The following is a 25,210-nucleotide window of genomic DNA, read 5'->3' on the forward strand; positions in this document are numbered from 1 at the left end:
TGAAGAGAATGTATTGTTGAGTGGAATTCTCTTTAAGTGTCATCAGGTCAAGTTCTTTGTTCTGTTCAAGTCTTTTATAAATTTGGTAGTTTTCCTAATAATTGTCCAGTTACAGTAATTGTGGATTCGCCTATTTCTCCTTTGAGTTCTACAGCCTGACGGATAGCTCCGCATAGACAAGAGGGTACTACGGCAGAGAGGATAGAACGTTTGTGTGAAACTGGGAGAAACATTTTATCTCTTTAAAATTACTCTAGAACGCTAAGACAAAATGGAAATCACTACGTATCCCAGCAGGCCTAGTGGACCACGGGACGAACGCCAATAAGGGAATCCGGGCATTAGGCCACGCCCCTTCCTCGGTTGGCAAGGCAACTGATCTCGAAGCCAGCCAATCGGTGAGATGCTCACCTGCGGGGGCGGGGGCTCGACGAGAGCCAATGGGAGGCGGGGCAGATGGTTCCTTGGGCTAATGGCCTGGGCGACGGGGCGGGCTTTTAGTGAAGGGACAGCATTGGGAAAGATGGCGGCGACTCTGGGACCCTCTGGGTGGTGGCAACGGTGGCGGCGGCGTTTATCGGCTCCGAATGGGTCCAGGATGTTGCTCCTTCTCCTTTTGTTGGGGTCTGGGCAGGGGCCACGGCAAGTCGGGGCGGGTCAAACGTTCGAGTACTTGAAACGGGAACACTCGCTGTCGAAGCCCTACCAGGGTGAGGCACCCCGGGCGAGGTGGTCGTGCACGGGGCGGGCTACCGGACTTGAGCTCATCGGTAGAGATCGGGGTGGTGAAAGGCTTCATGGTCCTAAGGAAACTCCCGCCGGTGGGTGGGGGCCCACGGGGACTCCCGCCGCGTTTGGGAGCCACGGGTCGCAAGGGCAGGGGTCAACTCCCCCCATCTCCCAACCCTGTTTTGGAAGTTTCCAGCAAGTCGAAGCCGGGCTCGGATGCCACAAGCATTAGGCCTGGACAAAGGGGAGGTTGGAGTTCGATAGGAGGAATGTGGGAAGGATGGAACTGCAAATGGTGGAAAGTGATTGAAGGCCACTAGCAAAAAGCCGGTCTCTGGATGGAGTTATAGATGTGCTAGAAATAAAGTAGAACTAGGCTGGACTGAGAAAGAAGATACAATCCTTTTGCCGGTGAAAACACCTGTTCTCCGGTCCAAGGAGCCCTATTGATCAGAGAGGCTGGTTAGCTTTGCTGTGTTTAGGGCTCATAGGCTCCTAGGTACAGCTTATCAACCAGAACATTTATATAGTTAATTACAAAGAAGACCAAATCAGTGCAGAAACAAGTCTGTTTCCCCATTGGAGTGTGTGACAGCAGACAAGAACTCAAAGTGCGAGTGTATCCACGGCTGCTAAGAGTGATCATTTATTCACTCAGCAGATACATCAGGTGCCTCATCTGTGCTGTGTCACAGATACGAAAGTTCACGCTCAGGGTTACAGACTGAGGTCCTGGAAGCAGTACCTTCACACTTGAATTGTTTCTTTATTAAAAAAAATTTTTTTTTATTGTTTATTTATTTTTGAGGGCGAGCAGGGAAGGGGCAGAGAGAGGGAGACACAGAATCTGAAGCAGGCTCCAGGCTCTGAGCTGTCAGTACAGAGTCAAACACAGGGCTCAAACCCACGAACCTGGAGATCATGACCTGAGCTGAAGTCGGATGCTTAACGGACTGAGCCGCTCAGGTGCCCCTGCACTTGAATTGTTTGAAGAAAGAATGTGATTAAGCCCCAGAAGCCTGAAGGTCAAGCTCTTTTTAGTAGAACTGGGAACATTTTTTTTTCTTTTATGGTGCTAAAGTTTACTTATATGAAGTGGGAGGAATGGATCTAAGCTATGGTTATGGTGGCGTGGATAAAGTGATAGCTGTGATGACTTCACCTGAGAAGGGCTTTGTGAAAAGGAAGCTGTCAAGATGGTAAGGATTTGAGATTTATGAGTGACAGAGGTAGGAGACTGAGTGTTGTGAAAGGGAGCAAATGATGAGGACTCCAGCTTTAGGAGGGTCCTTGCTTTCTGAACAGGTTGGTGCTGAAGAGTATGAACTTATCTACTTCCTCCCTGTAGGTGTGGGCACAGGCAGTTCCTCACTGTGGAATCTGATGGGCAATGCCATGGTGATGACCCAATATATCCGCCTTACCCCAGATATGCAAAGTAAACAGGGTGCCCTGTGGAACCGGGTGGTAAGAATCTTTCTCCCTCCTGTGTTGCTGACCCACAAAGTCCTAAAAAGCTCACCAGTGGCATACTGACTTAATTTACTGTCTATCCCCAGTGTTCCATCTTCTGTGGGATTTCAGGGATTTTTCAGAGAATATGATGACCTTCATAATGAAATCAGATTATGTAGGGAAATGCTCTGATTGCCCCAGTTATAGCAAATAATCCATTTTGGTTCTGTTTTCTGAAATGTCTTTAATTCCCTATTGATCTGATAATATTACTTCTTGGATTAACAACTCACTTTTAAATACTTTGTAAAGTAGAGGACTACTCCTTTAGATTTATCCTAAACTCCATCCCAGGATTCGCCCTTGCTCTATTTCACTTTGAAGAGTTTAATTCTAAATTTTATTTTCATGTGAAAGCCACTTTGAGCCCTTGGTCATTTTTTTTTTTGTCCTTCTCTGGACCTTTTTTAGCTACATTGTCTTCCTTGAGGTATGGCGGCAAGAAGTGAATGCAGTATTCCTGGTGTGGCTGCACTGTGATTTTGTACAAGTGTAAGATGATGCTTTCTTTTTGCTTTCCAGGGCTCTTTCTAAATCTTTTACAACCCCTTTACTTTTCAGAAGGACCTTGGCATCCTTTAATACTTTCTCTTGGGTTCTCATAAGCTAAGAACTTACTTTTTCGTGGTTTTTATCATTGGTTGTAGATAAATGAACCTCAGAAAAAAAAGAACTGTCTCTTTTCCCTGTTCATTGTATGTGGCAGAGAATTCTAACAGAGCAGAGGGATAAGAGAACTTTCTCCAAGAGCTATTTGCACAAGCTGGCCTCTTAACCCAGATTGTAGTGTTGCTCTCATTCTTAGAGTGCAGGCCAGTGTGTTCTGGTGGAAGATGCAAAAGGCTGGCAGTTGACAGCTTTGGTTGGGTCCTAGATCTAGCTGTATCACAGACACACGGTGAGCCCTTGGCTGTTAACTTAATTGTGTTTTTAGTTTCTCCATCTGCCAAATGAGCTTCATAATACCTTCTACATGTCCACTAGGGTTATTGGGAGAATAAAATAAGACAATAGACCTGAAAAAGCCTTCGAAAGTTAAAATGGTTAGAGAAACGTACATCGTTACATGTGATGCATCTGTTATATGTAGGTTTCATTGATGAGGTCTCTGGGTTACTAAATGATTATGCCTAGGGCTTGATACTTGCGGCTGTCCTGCTAGCTGCTTTTACAGAACTCTTGGCAGCTGTTGGAGTTTAGGATCTAGTTATATTGCCCTTTTTCAGATTCTCTGATACTGTGAGTTTTTTGTTGGTTTTTTGTTGTTGTTGTTGTGTTGTTGTTGTCTATCAGAATGAGCTTTGGAGTTGCTTCTGAGTTATTTGAATAGGATGTGTATGTTTGAACAGTGGTTCTTAGATTTGGCTGTCCACTGGGGTTGATGCCTGTGGTCATGGGAATTTTAAAAGCTCCCTAGATGAATTTAATGTATAGCCAAGTTTCAGAACCACTGGTAGACATAGCCCTGAGCAAAAGTGTGTGGCACCGTGCTAGAGGAGACTGAGGATAAGTAGCAGACACCTCTGGGCTTAGTGTGAACGTCTCTGGCCCTGCCCTCGTCCCAAGGGGATGATACCCACTGGCGAGGGGCAGCTTCCTGCCACTGAATTTCACTCTTGTCTTGAAGCCTAAGTGCAAGAACAGAAAGAGAATGCAGAATGACAACACAGAGACTGAGCTCATCAGGGTAGGGTAAGCTAGTGGAGTTAAAGTGTTCTTTGGTGAATTCAGAAGTAACCTCACCCCTTTCATTTGACTATGTATTCCTAGTACTAACACTTTTGGAAGATTTCCCAGAAATTAAAACTGAATACTAAAAATGATCTAGCAGTGTGTTGCTCGAGAGCCAGAACATTCTATTTGGAGAGCCGCTGGGTGAACCCTGCTGGTCTATCTGCTCCTCTTTCCCTTCTTTCTTCATAGTGACCTTTAATCAGGAGCCTTTCTAAACCAGATACCTAGTCCGCATTCTTTTGAAAGCGTTCAACTGTTTAGAGCACTTAACCATCCACTTACGTCCTTTTCCATTTTCCCAAGCTTTTGATACACAGTTAAAACAAAACAAAACAAAACCCCAACAAACACGAGAGTCTGATTAGTACCACCTCCATGTTTTTCCACCAGAAGCTGTCCCTGTGATGGGGATGGCGGTGTTCTCCTTTGGTGCATTTATGCTTCTTGACCACGGGCATGATGTTTTGGGAGACTGGGACTTACTCCTTCTTGGGGAATTCTGGCTTGCCCCTCAGCTTGGCATAAGGACAAGTCTAGCTAATTAGAGTTGTTCATATATCTGCTTAATAATTCCTGGAAACGTTTGCATAATGGCTTAGCTTTTTTTTGTTCTTCTGTAATGAATGAGGCTTTGACCTTTCTTGAAATCCAGGCTTTTTAGAGTCTTTGTGTCAGAGGGGTGACTTCAAGTTGCAAATGAGTGTTAATTCAGCCACCTGTACTCTGTAGGCTGAGATGCTTTGCTGCAGGGTCACAGCTGTCTAACTTGACAGTCTCTTGTCTTTTCCAACTTTGGAGCACTATCCTGTTTCCATTAGGAGATACTGAAGATAATTGGGAGGTTTATTCGCTTTCCACATTAGATATCATATACAGTTGAACGGCCCAACCTGTTTAATTTTGGCACATAGCAAGTCACAGATTTCAGTTTCAACCCTTCACCTTGTGTTACCTGCATTTATGTTTTCCCAGTCTCTAGACTGCTGGTGAGGGCTTGAGGGGGTCTCACATTTCACACACTTCACTGATTCTGGTGTCTTTTTCTCTTCAGCCATGTTTCCTGAGAGACTGGGAGTTGCAGGTGCACTTCAAAATCCATGGACAAGGGAAGAAGAACCTGCATGGGGATGGCTTGGCAATCTGGTACACGAAGGATCGGATGCAGCCAGGTATTGGGACCCTGGGTTGCTCTTGTGTGGGGTGCCACAGGCCTGCTTTCTCATGTGCCCTCTTTTGGAGAAGGGTATGTGCCCACAGCGCCAGCAGTTTGCCACCCCCTTGATGTCTGTGGGTGAAGACCGGCCTGTCTAGTCTCTAGAATGGGGTCTGACTCCTAGTAAAGCAGCTGAACTTGACTCATCCTGGGACAACTTCTTGCTTATTCATTCCTTCTGCTTTCCCTTTGAGGCCACGTGGCCTGTCGGCCGGCTGAAAGCGGTGGCTTTCCCGAACGCTGACGATTGGGTGAGCTGATTTCTTCCGAGCATGTGCAGTGTACGATCTCAGAACTCCCCGAGCCCGGAGTTGTGTGGGAGCTGTTGCTCCAAGGACATGGCAAACTCAACCTGGTTTGACCTTATCTCTTTTGCAACAAGAAGTGGAACTTGGGAATTCAGCTCTCTCTCAGGGGCATAGTTGTCACCAAGCGTTTGCGAAGCAGAATTCTTCAGGGGCGCCTTAGCAACCAGTTTGGACCAGGGAGCAGCTGTGGTGCTAAACAACGTTGCAGTGGCCTTCTCTCTTCCCCCGCCTTCAATACCAAACAGCTACAGATTTTGTTGGGTGCTTGCCACAGGCCAGGCACCGTGCTGGCTGCTTTTACATACGTTTTCTCTTCTTAAAGAGAGGCCCTGGGAGTCATTTGAATTTTACTTTTTCCTCCATCATAGTGATATGTTATTCCTTTATCACCTCTTGGCTTTGTTTCATTGTTCATCATCTCTTCTCTCTCTCTAGGGCCTGTGTTTGGAAACATGGACAAATTTGTGGGGCTGGGAGTATTTGTAGACACGTACCCCAATGAGGAGAAGCAGCAAGAGGTAAATGGCAAGTGTCAGAGCTGAGGTCACAGCTGCACTGACATCACAGTCCTTTGCCTCAGGGATGTCCGTGAGGGAACAGGGGATAGAATGTGAAGGGTTCGGTTCTATTTTCTTCATCTGTTGAATGTGAAAAGCTAATATCCTTGTCAGCATTTTCTAGACAGAATTGTTTATGGTGCACAGACCTTTGGGAATGACTGTTGTGACTGGGGGCTCTTTCTTTAGTGTTCACAGTGTTCTCTTGTGCACGTTAGGTAGCTGCTGGAATTGAGCCTGCTTGGCTGGCTGGTGATTGGGCTACTAGCCGGCATCAGAGCCAGCTGAATTTATATAACCCGGCTCCCCTGACTTAATAGATCACCACTGTGTACTCTCTTCTGCAGTTTGCTCATTCTTTCGAGGATCCTTTTCTTCTTCTTCCTGTTTTTAGACCTGTGGGAAAGGTGGTAAAAGGAGATTGATGGAGTCCTAGCATTTTGTTGCAATCTGGTATCTGGCTGTTGGCCGGAGCTTCTTGTTTTTTGTCGGCTGGCCCTAGGGGCTCTTTACTACTTTCTTAGACTGCCAGCAGGTTTTTACTCTTTGCCTGATGGCCCTGCTACCACATGGTAGGAAAATGATGATGGCAGGTTGCTTATGGGTATCCGATAGCTAAATAATAGTTGGCAAGAAAGGCAGGATTAGGGATGCAGACAGCACTCGCTTTACTTTTTTCCCTAAAAGCTTTATATGAAAAATAACAAACTTATTTACAAAATTGGAAGAATACATCATCATATATGCAACACCCAGATTCAACGATTTTTAGCATTGCCCACGGAGCTCACCTGAGGGAGGTGGAACGAGAGACCTGAGTTTGGAGAGTTACCGTCTGTTGTGGGACACTTACAGAGTCACTTCTCCATGTTTGTTGCCTCTGGGCTCCTCTTCAAGCCACCATACATCAGGCGCTTTCTAGAAGGGGGAAGTTAGTGAGCAAGATCAGCATCAGTCCCGCACTCCGTAGCACTGAGGTGTGAGAATGCCGATGGGGAACTGTGGGGTGCCGTAGAAGACCCAGAGGCATGTCTGACTTGGAGCGGGACAGTGTGGCAGTGGTGGTGGTGGGGAAGACTTCCTCTAGGAAGTGACATTTACGTTGAAGTCTGCAGAATTAGGAACCAGTATTCCATGCAGAGGGAAAAGCGTGTTTTAAGATGATAAAGTGAGAGAAGGGACAGAGTATGAGGGGAAAAGGGGTCAGAGAGAAATGAGGCTAGAAAGAAAAACAGGGCCAGAGTCTTGCCAAGTCGCACAATTTCAGGGGCCACCATTCCCACTGCATTCTTTAGTATTAACACTGTTCCCTGTTGGGCAAGTTGACTGGCCACTGAGATTGAGCAGTGTCTCCTTGGGTGGTTAGTGATTTGGGTGTTCAGACCAGCACCAGAGCCATCCAAATGTTCATGACTCATCCTCCCCATGCACATTGTTGGGCCAAATTCTGAAGAGAGGTGTTCCTGTTAAGGAGTCTGGATTGTATTCTAAGGGGGTAAGTGTGTTAAAGGATTTTAGTGAGGAGAGTGTGATGACTAGGCTTGCAGTCATGCTGAGGAAATAGTAGTAGTTAGAAGTGCATCTGAGTAAGAGGTATGGGCTTTAGGGCTTGACTGGAGTTTTAAACCTAGCCCTCTGCTTCTCCCAGAAATAAATTGTTCAGATTCCCTCAGGTTCCGTTTCAGCATCAGATAATAGTAATTCTGATTTGAGAGGGCAGATCTGACGGCCTTATTTCGTAAGAAGAGTAGATGTTAATCAGTAAAATTAGTTTCAGTTGGTAAAAAAATAAAAAATCAAATTTTCTAGCTAGCTGTTAATGGTTCTCACTCCCAGCTGCTCATTGGAATTGCCTAGAGTGCATTTATTTCTTTATTTTCTAATGTTTATTTTTGAGAGATAGAGCGAGCAGGGGAGAGGCAGAGAGAGGGGGGTGGGGACAGAGGATCTGAAGCAGGCTCTGTGTTGACAGCAGCAAGCACGTAGGGCTTCAACTCACTGACTGTGAGATTACGATCTGATCCAAAGTCAGACGCTTTGCTGACTGAGCCACCTAGGCATCTCTACCTGGAGTGCATTTAAAATTACTGAGTTCCAGGGGCACCTGGGGGTGGCCCAGTTGGTTGAGCGTCCAATTTTGGCTCAGGTCATGATCTCTCGGTTCACGAGTTCAAGCCCTGTGTCAAGCTCTGTGCTGACAGCTTAGAGCCTGGAGTCTGTTTCAGATTCTGTATCTCCCTCTCTTTCTGCCCCTCCCTAGCTTATTCTCTAGCTTTGGCCCAGGTCATGATCTCATGAGGCATGAGTTTGAGCCCTACATCGGGCTCTCTGCTGTCAGCACAGAGCCCTCTTAGGATCCTCTATCTGCCCTCGCCTCCGCCCCTTCCCCACTCATGCTCTCAAAAATAATACAAAAATTTTAAGTAAAAATATTTTAAAAATAAAAATACTGATGCCCAGACCCTAGTCTCAGAGAGTAAAATTCTGTTTGTCTTCGGTGCAGTGTAGGCAAACTTACTTTTTCAAAGCTTTCCAGGTGAGTCACATGTATAGCCAGCATTGGGAACCCTTGGATCAACATCAGGTCCTTGTTTCCATAGTAAGAGCTTACTTGTTAATCAGATTTGTTTATTAAAATGAAATTTAAGAAAACTCATAAAGGTGGTTTCTGTTTATTAGGTGGCCATTATGTGCCAGGTACGTACAAATATTGCCTTAATTCTGATCAAAACTCCCTAGAGTTAGTATTATTTTTCCCCATTTACTAGTGAGTACAGAAGCTTAGAGAAGTATCTTGTTCAAGGGAACAGCCAATGTAAGGTGGAGTCAGATTTTGAACATAGGCCCACTGGATTCCAGAGACTGTGCTTTTAATTATGGTGCTCTGCCTCCTCCCTTCTTTCCATTGTTTCTTCTGCAGATTGATTTCCTTGAGAATGGAGACATTTATTATTCTCATGTCATCTCCTATGTAATTTCAGTTCTGAGAGCTTATGTTCTAATGTACAGAGTATAGAAAATATACACCTGGAACTATTTTATAGGGTAAAATCAAGTGTGTTTTGGTGGCAGCGTGGTTTATTTTGATATCATACATAAAGGTGCCAGGCATTGTTTCAAACTCTTGTACATGTATTATTAGTATATTATATTGTGTATATTGTGTGTATGTTATATATATATGTATATATTATATGTTTAGTATATATATGTGTAACAACTCTTTGGGGTAGATATTATTGTTATCTGTACATTATGGGGAAGAAACTGAAGTGCAGAAAGGCTGAAAAATTTGTCAGTGATACACAGATAGAGGGTTTGATTCCAGACATAAACACATAAGAAGAGGGTATATGGCACCTTTTGGAAACTTGCACATGTTCCATAGAAGATGTGCTGGACTAGGAGGGCAAGTTGCTGTCAGGATGGGGGTGTGGAGCAAGTCATCAAATCCCTCAAGGTAGTGGGAAAATGTTTCTATGGTTTCTTGTTTCTTTGTCACCAGAGCATATGACCTTGTTGCTCAGCTTACTTGCTACCACATTTATTCATGAGGAAATACTGGGAAACTATTAGTAACTGGTAATGCATCTAAGAAGAAGGTAAGGGAGTTCAGTGTAGGCCTGGCTCTCTGAAATCAGGACAGATTGGTAAAAGTCATATAACCTCAGTTTCCTTGTCAGCAATATAAGAATTATAATTTAGGTGAGTCAAGTGTTTTGCTGTTTGGGAGTTCAAGGTACTACCTGTGCCATAGTGAGGTTACCAGATTGTAAGTCATTGTTAAAATAATAGTTGAAGAAATAGGAAATCTGGGGCATCTGAGTGGCTCAGTCAGGTAAGCGTCTGACTCTTGATTTTAGTTCAGGTCATGATCTCACTGTTTGTGAGATTGAGCCCTGCGTCAGGCTCTGCTCTGACAGTGTGGAGCCTGCTTGGGATTCTCTCCATCTCTCTCTCTTTCTCTCATTCCCCTGTTTGTGCTCTCTCTCTCTCAAAATAACTAAATAAACATTAAAAAAAAAAAAAGAAAAAGAAATAGGAAATTTGGATAGATCCATAACGGGTCAGAGATTGAATTAGTAATAAAAAATGAGTCACAAAGAAAAGCTTCACTGGTTCATTCTATCAAACATAGAAAGTAGAGTTAATACCAATTCTTCCCAAGAATTCTTACAAAATATAAGAGAGGACATTAACCAACTCATTCTTCGAGGCCAGTACTATCCTGATGCCAAAACCAGATAAAGACATCACAAGAAAAGACAACTACTGACCAATATCTCTTATGAATATAGATGTAGAAATCATCAACAAGATATGAACACACCAAATACCACAACATAAAAAGGATTATATACCATGACCATGGTATTTATCTGAGGAATTCAAGTTTGCTTTAAAATCTGAAAATTAAGGCACGGCTAGGTGGCTCAGTTATAAGAGCATATGACTCTTTACCTCGGGGCCTGAGTTCGAGCCCCACGTTGGGCGTAGAGATTACTTAAATAAATAAATAAAAGCTTTAAAAATCTGAAAATTAATATGATAGGCCATATTGATAGAATAAAGGACAGGGCCACCTGGCTGGCTCAGCGGTAAAGGGTGCAACTCTTAATTTCAGGGTCAAGAGTTGAAGCCCCATGTTGGGCATGGAGCCTACTTAAAAAAAAAAAAGAATGAAGGACAAAAACCATATGATCATATCAATAGATGTAAGAAAAGTATTTGTTAAAATTTAATATCTCTGTATTATATTTATTTATTTTTAAGAGTTTATTTTTAAGTAATTTCTATACCCAACGTGGGGCTCAAACTGACAACCCTGAGATCAAGAGTTGCCCACTCTACCAACTGAGTCAGCTGGGCGCCCCTAGTACCTCTATGATAACAAAAACATTAAACAAATTAGGAATAGAAGGGAGCTTCTTCAATCAGATAAAGGGTAACTATGAAAAACCCTCATCTAATGTACTTAACGGTGAAAGACTGTACGCTTTCATTCTAACATCAGAAATAAAGTATATCTGTTCTTCTTACTTCTATTCAACATTGTACTGCAGGTTCTAGTCAGGTCAGTTGGGTAAGAAAATAAAATAAAAAACATCCACAATGCAAAGAAAGAAGTAAGTATTCTTATATGTAGACAACATGATCTTGTACATAGGAAATCTTAAAGAATCCACAAGAAAACTACTAGAACTTATAAATGAATTCAGCAGGTTGTAGGCTACAAGATCAACACATAAAAATCAATTCTGCTGCTGACATTGAGCAGTCAGAAAATGAAAGAAAGCAATTCCATTTATACTATCATGAAGAGTAAAATACTTAGAAATACATTTAACAAATTAAAGTGCACTGTGAAAACTATAAAATGTTATTGAAAGTAAAGATCTAAGTCAATGGAAAGATATGTCATGGATCAGAAAACTTAGTACAGTTGACCCTCAAACAGTGTAGGGGTTAGGGGCAGTGACCTCCGATGGAGTCGACAATCCACATGTAACATTGGACTCCCCCAGAACTTAAGTACTAATAGCCTATTGCTTACCAGAAGCCTTACTGATAACATAAACAGTTGATTAACACATTATGTCTGTTATATGTATGGTATACTATATTCTTAAAGTAAGCTAGAGAAAAGAAAATGTTACTAAGAAAATCATAAAGAAGAAATATATTTACAGTATTGTATTTATATTTTAAAAATTCACATAGAAGTGGACCTGTGCAGTTAAATTCCATGTTGTTGAAGTGTCCACTAGATTGTTAAGATGATGGCACTCCCTATATTGGTCTCCAGATTTGACACTTGTCCTAGCTATCAAAAACCTAGCTGGCTTTGTTAAAGAAATTCAGTGATCCTGAAATCAGTACGGAAATTCAAGAGAACCAGAATAGCTAAAATAATACTGATTAAGAAGAGTGAAGTTGGTGGGGTGTATGGGTGGCTCAGTCACTTAGGCATCCAACTCTTGATTTTGGCTCAGGTCATGATCTCACAGTTCATGGGTTTGAGCCCCACATCAGGTCCTGTGCTGACAGTACAGAGCCTGCTTGGGATCTTTTTCTCCCTCTCTTTCTCTGCCCTTCCCTGGCTTGCTATTTCTCTCTCTCAAAAAGTAAATTAAAAAACATTAAAACAATTTTTTTAACTTAAAAAAAAGAGTGAGGTTGGAAAACTTAGGCTTCTTCATTTCAAAACTTATCACAAAGCTATGGTAATAAAGACAGTGTGGTACTGGCATAAGGCTAGACCTATAGATCAATGGAATAAAATTGAAAGCCTAGAAATAAGTCCTCACGTTTATGATCATTGATTTTTTAAAAAATGTTTATTTTGAGAGAGAGAGTGTGAGCAGGAGAGGGGCAGAGAGGGGACAGAAGATCCAAAGTGGGCTCTGTCCTGACAGCAGCAAGCCCGATGTGGGGCTCTAATTCACAAACGTTGAGATCATGACCTAAGTTGAAGTCAGATGCTTGGCTGACTGAGCCACACGGCGCCCCTGTGATCAGTTGATTTTTTTTTTTTTTTTAATCAGTTGATTTTTGGTAAGACTATCAAGACAATTCAATGGGGGAAAGAACTACCTTCAAGAACTACCTTCAACAAATGGTGCTAACACAACTGGATATCCACATGCAGAATCAGGAAATCGTTCCATACCTCACACCATACACAAAATGTAATTCAAAATGAACTGAAGAACTGATTGTAAAAACTGAAACTATAAAACTATCAGAAAAAAACATGACTCAGTCGGTTAAGCGTCCGACTTCAGCTCAGGTCATGATTTCACTGATCAAGGGTTCGAGCCCCTTGTCGGGCTCTGTGCTGACAGCCAGCTCAGAGCCTGGAGCCTCCTTCAGATTCTGTAGCTCCCGATCTCTCTGACCCTCCCATGCTTATGCTGTCTCTCTTTCTCTCTCTCAGAAATAAATAAAACGTTAAAAAAAAAATAGGAAACAAGCGGCTAATTCTTCATGAACTTAGATCAGGCATTGGTTTTGTAGATATGACACCAAAACCAAAACTCACAACTCATGTTGGACTTCATTAAAATTAAAACCTCCTGTTTTGGAAGATACCATCAAGAAGGTGAAAAGACAACCCACAGAGTGGGAAAACATAAATGAAAATCCTATATCTGGTAAGGGACGTGTTCTTTATGTATTCTAGATATAGTACAATAGTAAAAAAGACAACCCAATTAAAAAATGGCTGCGGTGCCTGGCTGGTTCAGTTGGTGGACCATATGATCTGGGGGTTGTGAGTTTGAGCCCCCCGTTGCATGTAGAGATTTCTTAAAATATTTTTATGTTTTTATTTTATTTTTGAGAGAGAGAGCGAGCATAGGCCGGGGAGGGGCAGATTGAAAAGGAAGACAGAATCCAAAGCAGGCTCTAGACTCCGAGCTGTCAGTACAGAGCCCAATGTGGAGGTTGAACCCACAAACCATGAGATCGTGACCTGAGCCGAAGTCAGGCTTTTATCTGACTAAGCCACCCAGATGCCCCTGAGAATAAAATCTTAAAAAAAAAAAAAAAAAAAAAAAAAAGGCCAAAGGATCTGAATAGGTATTTCCCCAAGGAAGATATACAAAGGGTTGATAAACATGAAAAAATGTTCAACATCATTAGCCACTAGGAACATACAAATCAAAACCAAATGAGATGCTACTTAACACCCACTTGTGGCTATTTAGTCATAGCTAAAATAAAGACAGAGGCTAACAAGTGCTGGCAAGGATGTGGAATAATTGGAACTCTCATACATTGCCAGTGGGAATGTAAATGGAGCAGTTGTTTTGGAGAACAGTTGGGCAGTTCTTCAAATGTCTAAATATAGAGTTTATATCATCCAGCAATTCTACTCCTAGGTATATATACCCAAGAGAAATTGAAATTATGTCTACACAAAAAGTTACATGAATGTTCATAGCAGCAGTATTCATAATAGCCAAGAAACATTTAACTCCATGTCTTATCGACTGATGAGTCAACAATGTGTATTCATACAATGGAATATCATTCAGCATTAAAAGGAAAATGAAGCATTGATAGGTCCTCTGATGTGGATGCCACTTGAATACATATGCCAAGTGAAAGAAGCCAGTCACCAAAAACCACATGTTGTATGATCCCATATATATGAAATGTTTCGAATAGGCAAATCTATAAAGACAGAAAGTAGATGAATGGTTTGCCTGGCGGGAGGGGTGGGGAATGACTGCTGGTGGGTCTGGGGTTTCTTTCCGGGGTGATGAAAATGCCCTAACGTTGATTGTAGTAATCATAATCTTAACTCTGCGAATGTACTAAGAGCCATTAAATTATAGGCTTTAGGTGAATTATGTGGTATATGAATTATATCTTAGCATCGCTATTTTTAAAAAACACCGATTGAAACATGACCTGATCTTTTCTTGGCACTATGAAGTCATCAGCTGATGATCATCAGTTTCTCACGAGAACCCAGATATTGGTGAAAAGTTAAGGGAACTCAGTAGCAGTCTTAGAGTAGGAAGGTCTTCCTTCATTTGAAATCAGAGTATGATGACAAGAGGCTATTCTTGAATGAGAGCACAGAAGTGCAGTCCTTTGAGCCGTGGCCCTCATTCTTCCTGGTGAGACTTGTATTTGGGTCTTACCCCAGGAGGCAGAAACAGCTCACTGCCCTTCCCAGATCACACCAGCTTAGAAGTCTAGTTTGTCTAGGGGCGCCTGGGTGGCTCAGTTGAGTAAGCGTCCGACATTGGCTCAGGTCATGATTTCACGGTTTGTGGGTTTGAGCCCCGCGTCGGGCTCTGCTGACAGCTAACTCAGAGCCTGGACCCTGCTTCAGATTCTGTATCTCCGTCTCTCTCTGACCCTCTCCTGCTCACACTGTCTGTCTCTCTCTCTCTCAGAAATAAATAAAAAACATTAAAAAACATTAAAAAAAATTAAGAAGTCTAGTTTGTCTAGTCTATGAGGTGTTTCCCATATTTTCTTTTCTTTTTTTTAAAAATTTTTAACTTTTATTTATTTTTGAGAGACAGAGCATTAATGAGGGAGGAGCAAAGAGAAAGGGAGACACAGAATTGGAAGCAGCCTCCAGGCTCTGATCTGTCAGCACAGAGCCCAGTGTGGGGCCTGAACCCATGAACCATGAGATCATGACCTGAGCTGAAGTCAGACCTTGACTGACTGAGCCACCCAGGTGCTCCTCGCATATTTTCTTAATGTGATAACTGTTTTTTCTCCTTTGAAACTAGAAGAAAATTGATAATACAATGCCATCCATTTAAAAAACACATTCCTTTAAGTGATGAAGATACTGATCCCTCTTGGTCTGTCTGTTTTTGGCAGAAAGAATCTTTGAATCAGTAAAGGAGTTCCACAGCTCTTAAATTCTCTCTTTGTCCTCCAGCTTGGATGTGACTTTGGGTTTTTTTCAGCCCTAGGTGAGGCAGTGTTTCTGAAGAGAGGCTCCTTTGGAAACTGGGCCCAGGGGATTTTGGCAAGTTCTCTAGATGTGATTAAGCACCGAGGCTGAGCTGCACCGAGAGCTAGTTTTCAACGGAAGTAGAAATCTATGGCTTTCTATTAGAATTGAACAAAGGAGAGGAGAACAGAATGTTTCTTTTTTGAGACCGTGAAAGAAGGAAAGAGGAAGAAGAAAGCAAGAGCCAGTGCTCCAGAGGACACTTAGCTCTGGGTTAGTTCTTTCCCTTTCTTTGGGTTTTGACAATATGATGAAAGTGGTAGGCCCACAGCAAGGTGCAGGAGATGTAGGATTTTGCCTATGTTTTTGGGAGTTTTATAGGCTTCCCGAAGTAGGACTATAGACAAGATCTGGAAAGTTGATAAATCTTCTCGCTCAAAACAAATAGTCACATACTATCACAATGATGGGTAGCAGTGAAATTGAGGCATACACATTAGACAATATTCTGAATCTTGGCATTTGTAATGTGGGTAGTTGGGTTATAAACTCAAGTGTCTTGGGTTTCAGGCATATCTCAAGTTAAAATTTCCTGCTGTTAGGGTGCCTGGGTGGCTGAGTCAGTTAAGTGTCTGACTCTTGACTTTGACTCAGGTCATGTTCTCATTGTTCGTGAGTTTGAGCCCCGCGTTGGGCTCTGTGCTGACAGTACTTGGGATTCTTGGGATTCTTTTTCTCCCACTCTCTCTGTCCCTGCCCTGTGCACTCTATTTCTCTCTCAGAATAAACAAACATTTAAAAAAAGATAAAAGAGTTTCCTGATTCTGGAGCACTCCATTGAAGTCCTTAAGTTATGTTATTTGGGTTTATTCTAGTGGGGTCACAACTGAGATGAGTGGGATTAAAATAATTCAATGAGTTTAAGAGATGAGGATAATGTTCAAGTATTTAAAGGTCTTCTAGGCAGTCAGCTGGCTTAGAGGTGTCATTTTTCTGTGTCCTTCATTTGAGAAGCTTTGAGACTTGGGGACACAGTAGCATAGGTTAGTAATAGTTTGGGGGCAGAAGGGTTGGAACCCCTCATGCTGCCCAGTAATGTGGTGAGAATTTCACTGATCTGGTTACCCACCGAATAGGGTGGTGTTGCTGAGTTAACCAGCCATCTCTTCATCCAGATCCCTGTGTAAAGGGTTAGGTAGATGAAGATTACTGTAGGACAGGTGATTGACAGTATTTTGAAAGTGTGAAAAGTGTTTATCTGTGGAAGCAGGAGTGTGTTCCACTAGTGACCCGGGGGAGGATCCCGTGGGGATGTGGAAGGAGATGCTGTAGAAGAGGCATTTGTTTTGTTAATCCTTGTTTTTATATAAAAGCTGATTTTTACAAAAAAATCAGAAAAGGCTAAGACAAAAAGCATACAAACATCTTTTTAAAAACAAAAAACATTACGTTATATTGAACATAATATGTGTCCATGTGTTTTAATACAATGTGTTTTTATTTTTTTTAAGTTTATTAATTTTTGAGAGAGAAAAAGAGAGCAGGGGAGAGAGAGGGAGAGAGAGAATCCCAGGCAGGCTCCACATTGTTAGCATGCAGAGCCTGACGTAGGACTCAAACTCAACAAACCGTGAGATCATGACCTGTGCCGAAATCAAGAGTCAGAAGCTTAACCAACTGAGCCACCCAGGTACCCCAACATAATGTGTTTTTAAAAAACCATTTTTTAATTTTGAAAATTTTGACAGAAAAAATAAGAGTATGGTAAATATTAGATTCAGATTAATCTTAAAACTTTTTTGGGGCACCTGGGTGGCTTAGTCAGATAAGCGTACGACCTCTGCTCAGGCCATGACCTCATGGTTCATGGGTTCGAGCCCCGCATCAGATTCTGTGTCTCCCTCTCTCTCTGCCCCTCCCCTACTCGCGCTGTTTCTCTCTGAAAAATAAACGTTTAAATTAAATTTTTTTAAAAATTTTGATAGAGTTTCAGACTTAGAGATAAGTTACAAGAACACAACAAAGAATTCAGGAATGGTCTTCACCCAGATTACTCAAAATGAACGTTTCATTACATTTTCTTTGTCGTTTTCTTTTACCTTTCTGTGTGTGTGTGTGTGTGTGTGTGCGCGCGCCCGCATGTGCACACACATTCGTGTACTCCTGCATGTGTGTATAATTTTTTTCTGAACTACTTAAGAGTAAATTCCCTTCTCTCATGCTCTCTTAATCTTAAATACTTGTTTTTCTTAAAAATGAATTCTCTTACATAGCCACAGCACAGCGACTAAAATCAGGAAGTTAGCAGTGGTAACAGTACTATTTTTAATCCGCTGACTTTACTCAGCTTTCACCAATTGTCCCAATATGTCCTTGGTAGCAAAACAGAAGCCCAGATTCTCTGTGACATTCAGTTGTCAGTTGTCATCTCCTTCCTTTTTTAAACTCTGGAAATCTCCTCTAATATTTCTGTGTCTCAAGGTATATTAGAGACATGGGGTTTTTGTTGTTTTGATTTTTGGTTTCTAAACCGTATGTATGGAAGCACAGTGACTGAGCCAGTGTTCTGGGCCAGACTACCTGGCTTCAAATTCTGGTTTCACTACTTACACTAGTTTTCCTACCAGTCAAATGGGGATACTAATCCCACCCCTTAAGGCTGCAGGGGATTAAATAAATAGGTGCGTGTACATTACCGAGCACAATGTCTGGCATAGGAAGTGCTCTGAAAGTGCTAGCCGTTTGCATTCACACCACTAACTGGCGTTCGCAGGGAACACTGTGCACACATCTTGGCAGTAGTAGTTGTGGTTGTTTTCTCCTCTCTTCTCTCACCCTCCTTCTCTTCACATCTATGTTCCAGAGAGCAAACTTGGCCAGCTTACTCAACTGCACGATGCCTTAGATTGGAAAAAACTGCTCTAAGCGAGCAGCTTCTAGAGGTTCATGAACTCATATTGGTTGGTAACGAGTTTTGCTGGTCTAACGAATAGGAACAGTAAATGAATTTTCATAAATGCTAACTTGTTTATTGTGAAATTATATAGTTCTTTTTTTCAACTTTTTACATTTATTTCTTTTATTTTTTTATGTGTATTTATTTTTGAGAAGGAGAGAGACAGAGTGCGAGTGGGGGAGAGGCAGAGAGAGAGGGAGCCACAGAATGCGAAGCAGGCTCCAGGCTCTGAGCTGTCAGCACAGAGCCCAACATGGAGCTCGAACTCACAAACTGTGAGATCATGACCTGAGCTGACGTAAGATGCTTAACTGACTGAGCCATCCACGTGCTCCAACTTTTTACATTTATTTTGAAAGAGAGAGGGCATGCACCAAGTGGGGGAGGGGCAGGGAGAGAGAAAGAATCCCAAGCAGGCTCCACATTGTTAGTGCAGAGCCTGATGCAGGGCTTGAACTCATGAACTGTGAGGTCATGACTTGAGCTGAAGTTGGATGCTTAACTGACTGAGCCACCCAGGCGCCCCTCTTTTGGTGTTCTTTTAGGGGCACCTGGGTGGCTCAGTTGGATAAGTGTCCGATGTTGGCCCAGGTCATGGTCTCACGGTTCATGGGTTCGAGCCCCGTGTCGGGCTCTGCTGATAGCTCAGAGCCTGGAGCCTGCTTCAGATTCTGTATCTCCCTCTCCCTGACCTTCCCCTGCTCATGCTGTTTCTGTCTCTCAAAAATAAATAAAACATTAAAAAAATATTTATTATAGATGGTTGTTCTGTCATTATTGTTCATTATTATATTTTAATGTTTAGTAGGTCAGAAAATGCAAGCCCATTAATCCCCAAGATATTTTTGGAGATTTTACTGGTGTCTGACAGCCAATGGCCTGGGAATGACTGCTCTAAAAGATGTATATTTGACTGTGTGCTTATTTAATTAAGTAATTTAAAATTTTATTTATTTATTTTGAGAGAGCGCATGTGCACAAGAGCCAGGGAGGGGCAGAGAGAAAGGAAGAGTTAGAATCCCAAGCAGGCTCCCTGCTCTTAGTGCAGAGCCAGACGTGAGGCTCGATCTCACAGACTGTGAGATCATGCATGACCTGAGCTGAAATCAAGAGTCAGCCGCTTAACCAACTGACTCACCCAGGTGCCCCTGGCTTTGTGCTTATATATGAGCACCTGTGAATAGTATTTCTGTCTAGAAATTCATTAGTCTTTGATTAAATGAATGTTTATTGACTCCCTCCTGAATGCTAGACATTGTACTAAATGATTTACATATCTCTTTATCTTCATGATCAGCCAAGTGAGCACTGTGTTATTCTGCCTGCTTACAGGGAGAAAACGGAATCTCGAAGGCTAATGTAACCCAGCCCAGGTTATACAACCCCGAGTGGCATAACTGCAGTGAGAACCTAGGTCTCCTTGATTACAGAAGCCGTGTGGGGCTCCTTTTTCTGCCTAGTGGTTTACGCTACTCGTGTGCTTGGGATCTGTGGAGTTTTAACATAGGATCTATAAATCTACAAGTTCAGGGGTCTCCCTTCAGTCAAGATAGGCCGGAGGTACAATCACCATGTCGAGAGTTCTTTTGTTTTTTTTTTAATGTCCTTGTAGTACAAAAATTTGGAAATATTTCTTCACCCTACAGACAATAATCATTTGGATGATAGGCAGGAGTGCCTAATTTTTAGTGACTCTTAAATTAGGAATGAAACTACCACCTTGTCTGGGTCCGAGTGATTCTTCAGCCTTTGGTTCTTGCTATATATATAGGCTGCTTTCCAAGGAAAGAAAATGAGCTGCTGTGTGAAATTAGTGGCTTCCCAAGGAACACTTAAGAACTCCTGACTAGGCATGGAAAATAAGAGGGCATTTAAAGACTTACTACTAGCGCGAGGTGAAAAGTTGAAGGCCGTGTCACGAGTTGCTGAAGTAGACAGATTCCGGCTCCAAGGGTGTGGGGTACTGTGTCTCTGGTGCAGTGTTTCCTAAATTTGGTTGTACATCACAACTGTCCGTGGTGCTTTTTGAAAAACACATAAACCTGTGCCCCCCTCTAGACCTGCTAACTGAGACTCTGACTGAGGGCCCCATATGTATGTGCAACTGGAAAGCTCCCCCAGGTGATGCTGGGGGACCAGCTTACCTCTGGCTGTTCCCCGGATAATCAGATGCCTCACCGGCCTTGGAAGATGAAGGCTGCTGTAGGCTAAGGACAGTTGTCTGAGGCACCCTCTTGAAAGGTGCAACGTACACTTCTGATCATGCGTACTGGGGTTGATAAATGGGCTACCCAGGGCCTTGTTAGTGCCTTCTTTTCCCTAATTGTTCACTGAGGTGATGAACGTTCTTGTCAGAAGCCCATTTCTGTACTCTGCCTGACAACGTACTCCTAATTCCCTGTTCTAAACGATAGTTGTAGAAGAGTACTTTTGGGAATTCAATCATCCACTGATTCATTTCGCACCTTTCTGTAGTCCTGTGCCCATTCTGCAAGTGGCCTAAGAGTAGAGCAGTGGGGGGCTGCTGTGAGGCTTACCCTGTGCTCCTCAGTATGGCTTCCAGGGCCCAGTGTGATCTGGCTTGTGCCTCAGCTCACACCCACTGCTCCCTCACTGGCTGTGTTTCAGACACTGGTGTCTTCTAGTCCTTGAATATGTCAACCTCATGCTTCTTACACCTGCAGATCTTTCGGTGGCTCCCTCTAACCACTAAGGCCAAAGCTCAGATGTTGTCTCCTCAGAGAGCTACTCCCTCATTAGTCTATCATGTTACCTGTTTTATTTTTCCTCGTAGCGTTATCCCTCTCTGAAATACTTTTTTAAAAAAAGTTTTATTTAAATAATCTTCTACACCCAACGTGGGGCTCAAACTCACAGCCCCGAGATCAAGAGTCACGTGCTTTTCCAAATGAGCCAGCCAAGTACCCCTCTCTCTAAAATGACTTTATTTGCTTATTTATTGTTTGTCTCTTCTACTCGGATGTCCGCTCCATGACAGCAGATACCTGTCTGCTGGTTTTCCATTGAACTCCAGCACCTGGAACAGCGCCTCCTTCCTAATAGGTGCTCACTAAGTGTCAGAGGAAGGAATGCTTCGGGCTTTACACCCTCACACATCCTTTCTGTAGGGCAGGCCTGGCCTGAGCTTGTGGACGTATCTCTTGTTGCTGGTAGCTTAGAACTGTAGCGGTTTTCCGGAGCAAAGCTGAATATCCTCAAGTCTCAGGGTTTTTCTAAATCTGCCATGCCACAGCGCCTCCGTGGAGCTTCTTCCTTGCGCACATGTTGTAGGTTAGAATGACAAGAGCTTTGGAAAACGTAGGTCCACAAGGCTCACTTAGAGGGTAAATGATCCTTTTGGAGTAGAGTCAACTTCATTGTCTCTCAAGTGGTAGGGTTTTTGTCCTTTGGGCAAGAGCTGTATCCTGAGATCCTGGGAAAGGCCATCTTGAATTTGAAAGAATTTAGCCCCATTTGTCAGTCCTGTCTCTCCCCTTGTGACATAAATATTGTCGTCTGAGTTCAGACAAAACATGTGGCCTGGCCTTCTGACTCAGAGACCTAAGTGGGGGGCCTTCTTGCGCAACGCAGTGCTGTTCGTTTTATAAAGTTTCTGGAAGCCTCAGAGAGGTTTTCCTAGTGGGCCCCTTTGAGAATGGTACAGACCCTCTCCTTAGAAAACAGACAAGCCTCTATGCACAGAGTTTTGCCCACAATTTTGAGGGGTGTAGGACTTGCTAAATGCCTTCCACAGACCCTACAATTCTGTCTGGGGATTTAGATTGGTCTGCTCATCCACCACAGCTGGGTCAAAGCTCTTCCATGGCTGTTTCTTTCTGACCTGGTCTGTCTTCTGTGTCCTCTCTCGTTTTTATAATAACCTGCTGGACCCTCTCAGGCCCAGAAGAGGCGATATTCTCCAGGAGTCCAGGTACTCAGTCTTGACCCACCATGGCCATCCCTTATTCCCTACGTGTCCATCCAGCATTTGCCCCTGTTCACACCCATGTGGCTGTTGTCTTGAGTCACCATTCTCTGATTTTGACTGCATCTCCACCTTGCATGTTGACTGTTGAGGACAATGATGAAGTCACTGAAGAGTGGCATGTGTCGTGTTTCCCCTCATTTCATCACTCTGCCTCTGCACTGCCTTCGCACTGGGCTGGTTCTTAAATGGTTAGGGCATCACTTCTGAGGAAGCATTCCCTCCTACAGCTCTGTCGGAGAGACAGAGAGGGCCTCTGAAGTAGGTGGGAAAATGGGTAGTGGAGTGGGAGGGTATTGCTGGCAGAAGTTATGTGTAGGGGAAGCTTAAGTGGGCTGGAAGGTCTTTCAGCTAAGAACAGTCCAGGCTGGAGAACACCGTCTGGCAGCCCGGTTCTGGCAGTGCTGTTTCTGAGTCCTAATCCACATGGCATCCATCGTATGCTTATAGGATTTGAGAATTTGAAAGGAACTATCCAGAATGTAAAGGTTTCCCTGATCAAATGGGTATTTTCAGAGTACCTGCTGTGTACAAAATGCTTACTCGGAGGGTGAGTGGGGGTGGGGGAAGGGGATTTGGGGGAAGGTGGAGACACATCAGTATGATTTTTTTTCTTTAAGAAGTTTACATGGCAGTTGGGGGAGATGGGTATATATACATAAAAAGGAAACCACCAGTCCTGGGCCATGTGTAAGTGGCAAATAGGGATCTCTGGAAGGATTCAAGTCAGACTCCAGAGGGGCCGTTTCAGGCCCACCCCAGGTTTGTAGCAAGGAGGATTCCTGAAGGCAAGTACAGAGTTCAGTTGCTTTCTGGGCTATGTCCTTTGAGTGACCATCTGAGAGTGGGTTTTCGGGAGCTGCTAATGATGAGGCAGAGTGGTTGTCTGGTCTGCTGGAAGGGGCTCAGCTTGTATGTGCACAATTCCTGTTGCTGTTCGTACAGGCATTCCTAAGAGCACTTCCTTACTGTCCTCCGCTTTTCCTTCCCTGCTTTCCCAGCGGGTATTCCCTTACATCTCAGCCATGGTGAACAATGGCTCCCTCAGCTACGATCATGAGCGGGATGGGCGGCCTACAGAGCTGGGGGGCTGTACGGCCATTGTCCGCAATCTGCATTATGACACCTTCCTTGTGATTCGCTATGTCAAGAGGCATCTGACGGTGAGTCCTTGTTTTCTGGACCAGTTGGTGGTATGGGCTGCCTCGCACCTCCATTCATGGCCCTGATTTATCTCTTCTTTTTATTCTAGATAATGATGGACATCGATGGCAAGCATGAGTGGAGGGACTGCATTGAGGTGCCAGGGGTCCGTCTGCCCCGGGGCTACTACTTTGGCACCTCCTCCATCACTGGGGATCTCTCGGGTATTGCCACATGCACTCTTTATTTGTCCTGAGTGAGGTCATGTCTTGATAGCCAGGCCTTGGTGAGGCTTCTCAGAGGGGAAAGCCAGACAAGCAGAGCTGTGGGAAGCAAGTACCTGGAAAGTGCCTGTCTTCTGACATTTTTGTATCCTTAACCACCCTCCCCCCCCACCGCTCCCAGGTCTATGCCATCCTCGCACAGTTGGCTCTAGGAGAAGGTTGGTGCTAATGCAAAGTAGTGTTTGCTTCTTCATCAAGCCACCTCTTCTGCCTGTGTTTTGATTTCCATACTTTGATATCACTGGTGCCTCTTCTCTTAACAAAGCTTTTCCTTGAGTTTCTTAACTCTGCCTTCTCTTTTCTCACTCCCCAGATCCTCCTTTGTGCTCAGACTTCTGAATGTGTCATATGCACAGGTGCTTGTTTCTAGGCCATCCACTGCCCTACCACCCTGCACTCAGACCTCCTATCCAACTCAGCCGAGCCATCAGCACCACTCTACTCAAAGCTGCTTCATCCTCACCATAGCATGGTACTCTGTTCTCAGTCCTCGCTCTTTGTCCTCTCTTCAGCTGGTTTGACCAGTTACTCTGAAACTCCTGCTGTTCTAGATTTATATGGCATTAATCCTGGTTCTTTTACTTTTCTATCTCTGGATTTTCTTCCTACTTGTTCCTAATTCGTAGCTTCCTCTTATATGTTTATTCTCTCTCTTGGCTTGAGCCTTAATCATAACGTCTTTTGGTAAGAGGTAAGACACTGAACTTTTAGGTTTTTTGACTAGTATAATTAATTATGAATAAAGCTAGTATGAAATAGATTAATTTTTATCCTAAGGAGTTCTTTGCTCTAGATTTTTAATGATAATGCCTATATTAGCAAGTCTCTGTTCTTTGCCTGTGGAATATCCCTAAATACAAATTATGTCTTTCGCTTAAGGTCTCTCTTATTGACATCTTCTTACTTGATATGCAGTAAATTGTTGAAAATGGCTGAGAAGGGACACATTCCAGTTCCCCCAGCTTTTGATGCCCTTACATTGTGAGGAGCAATGCCCATCTTTTTATCTTGTTCCATGGCTTAAACTCATTCCTGACAGCAAAAACATTTTTCTAATCAAAGACAAATCTAGTTTTTTCCTTTCTGGGAGTCTGCTCAAGATAAGAGTCTAAGAAGCTGTAAATGCCAGCCTAATAATAGAAATGGCCCTCTTCCTTCTTCAGGAAGGAAGGAAGGGTGAAAATACCTGGAGCTGGGGCAACCATCTTGCCACTGGCTGGGAGATGAAAACCACAGAAGATGGCAGAGTGGAGACAATCACAGAGAAATGGTGCACCAGGCTTCCTGGTATGCCATGCCTGGGCCATACAGAGGTTGCAATTGGAACAGTCCTAGTATGTGAGATATTGATGGATT

The 25,210-nt window shown here is 43.3% G+C and overlaps 1 protein-coding gene across 5 annotated transcripts in view; it reads left to right on the forward strand.

Annotated features, from left to right (window-relative positions):
- Positions 1-522: 522 nt before the first annotated feature.
- Positions 523-25,210, forward strand: part of LMAN2L (lectin, mannose binding 2 like) — an 81,171-nt gene continuing 56,483 nt past the window's right edge. For 3 of the 5 annotated variants that reach the window (XR_013331349.1, XM_077749210.1, XM_077749208.1), the window contains exons 1-7: positions 523-710; positions 2,078-2,196; positions 5,030-5,147; positions 5,935-6,017; positions 22,341-22,373; positions 23,429-23,590; positions 23,680-23,794. Coding sequence is in view for 4 of the 5 variants with exons in the window: in XM_077749210.1 (XP_077605336.1) it covers positions 524-710; positions 2,078-2,196; positions 5,030-5,147; positions 5,935-6,017; positions 22,341-22,373; positions 23,429-23,590; positions 23,680-23,794 (817 nt within the window). In the remaining variant the exon portion in view is untranslated. Of the gene's footprint in view, positions 711-2,077; positions 2,197-5,029; positions 5,148-5,934; positions 6,018-22,340; positions 22,374-23,428; positions 23,591-23,679; positions 23,795-25,210 lie in introns of those variants that run through there. The other 2 variants (XM_077749209.1, XM_077749211.1) reach the window with 2 other exon arrangements.

Source organism: Crocuta crocuta, unplaced genomic scaffold, assembly GCF_008692635.1.
Source record: "Crocuta crocuta isolate KB4526 unplaced genomic scaffold, BGI_CrCroc_1.0 scaffold118, whole genome shotgun sequence".
In the NCBI taxonomy this organism is placed as follows: Eukaryota; Metazoa; Chordata; class Mammalia; order Carnivora; family Hyaenidae; genus Crocuta; species Crocuta crocuta.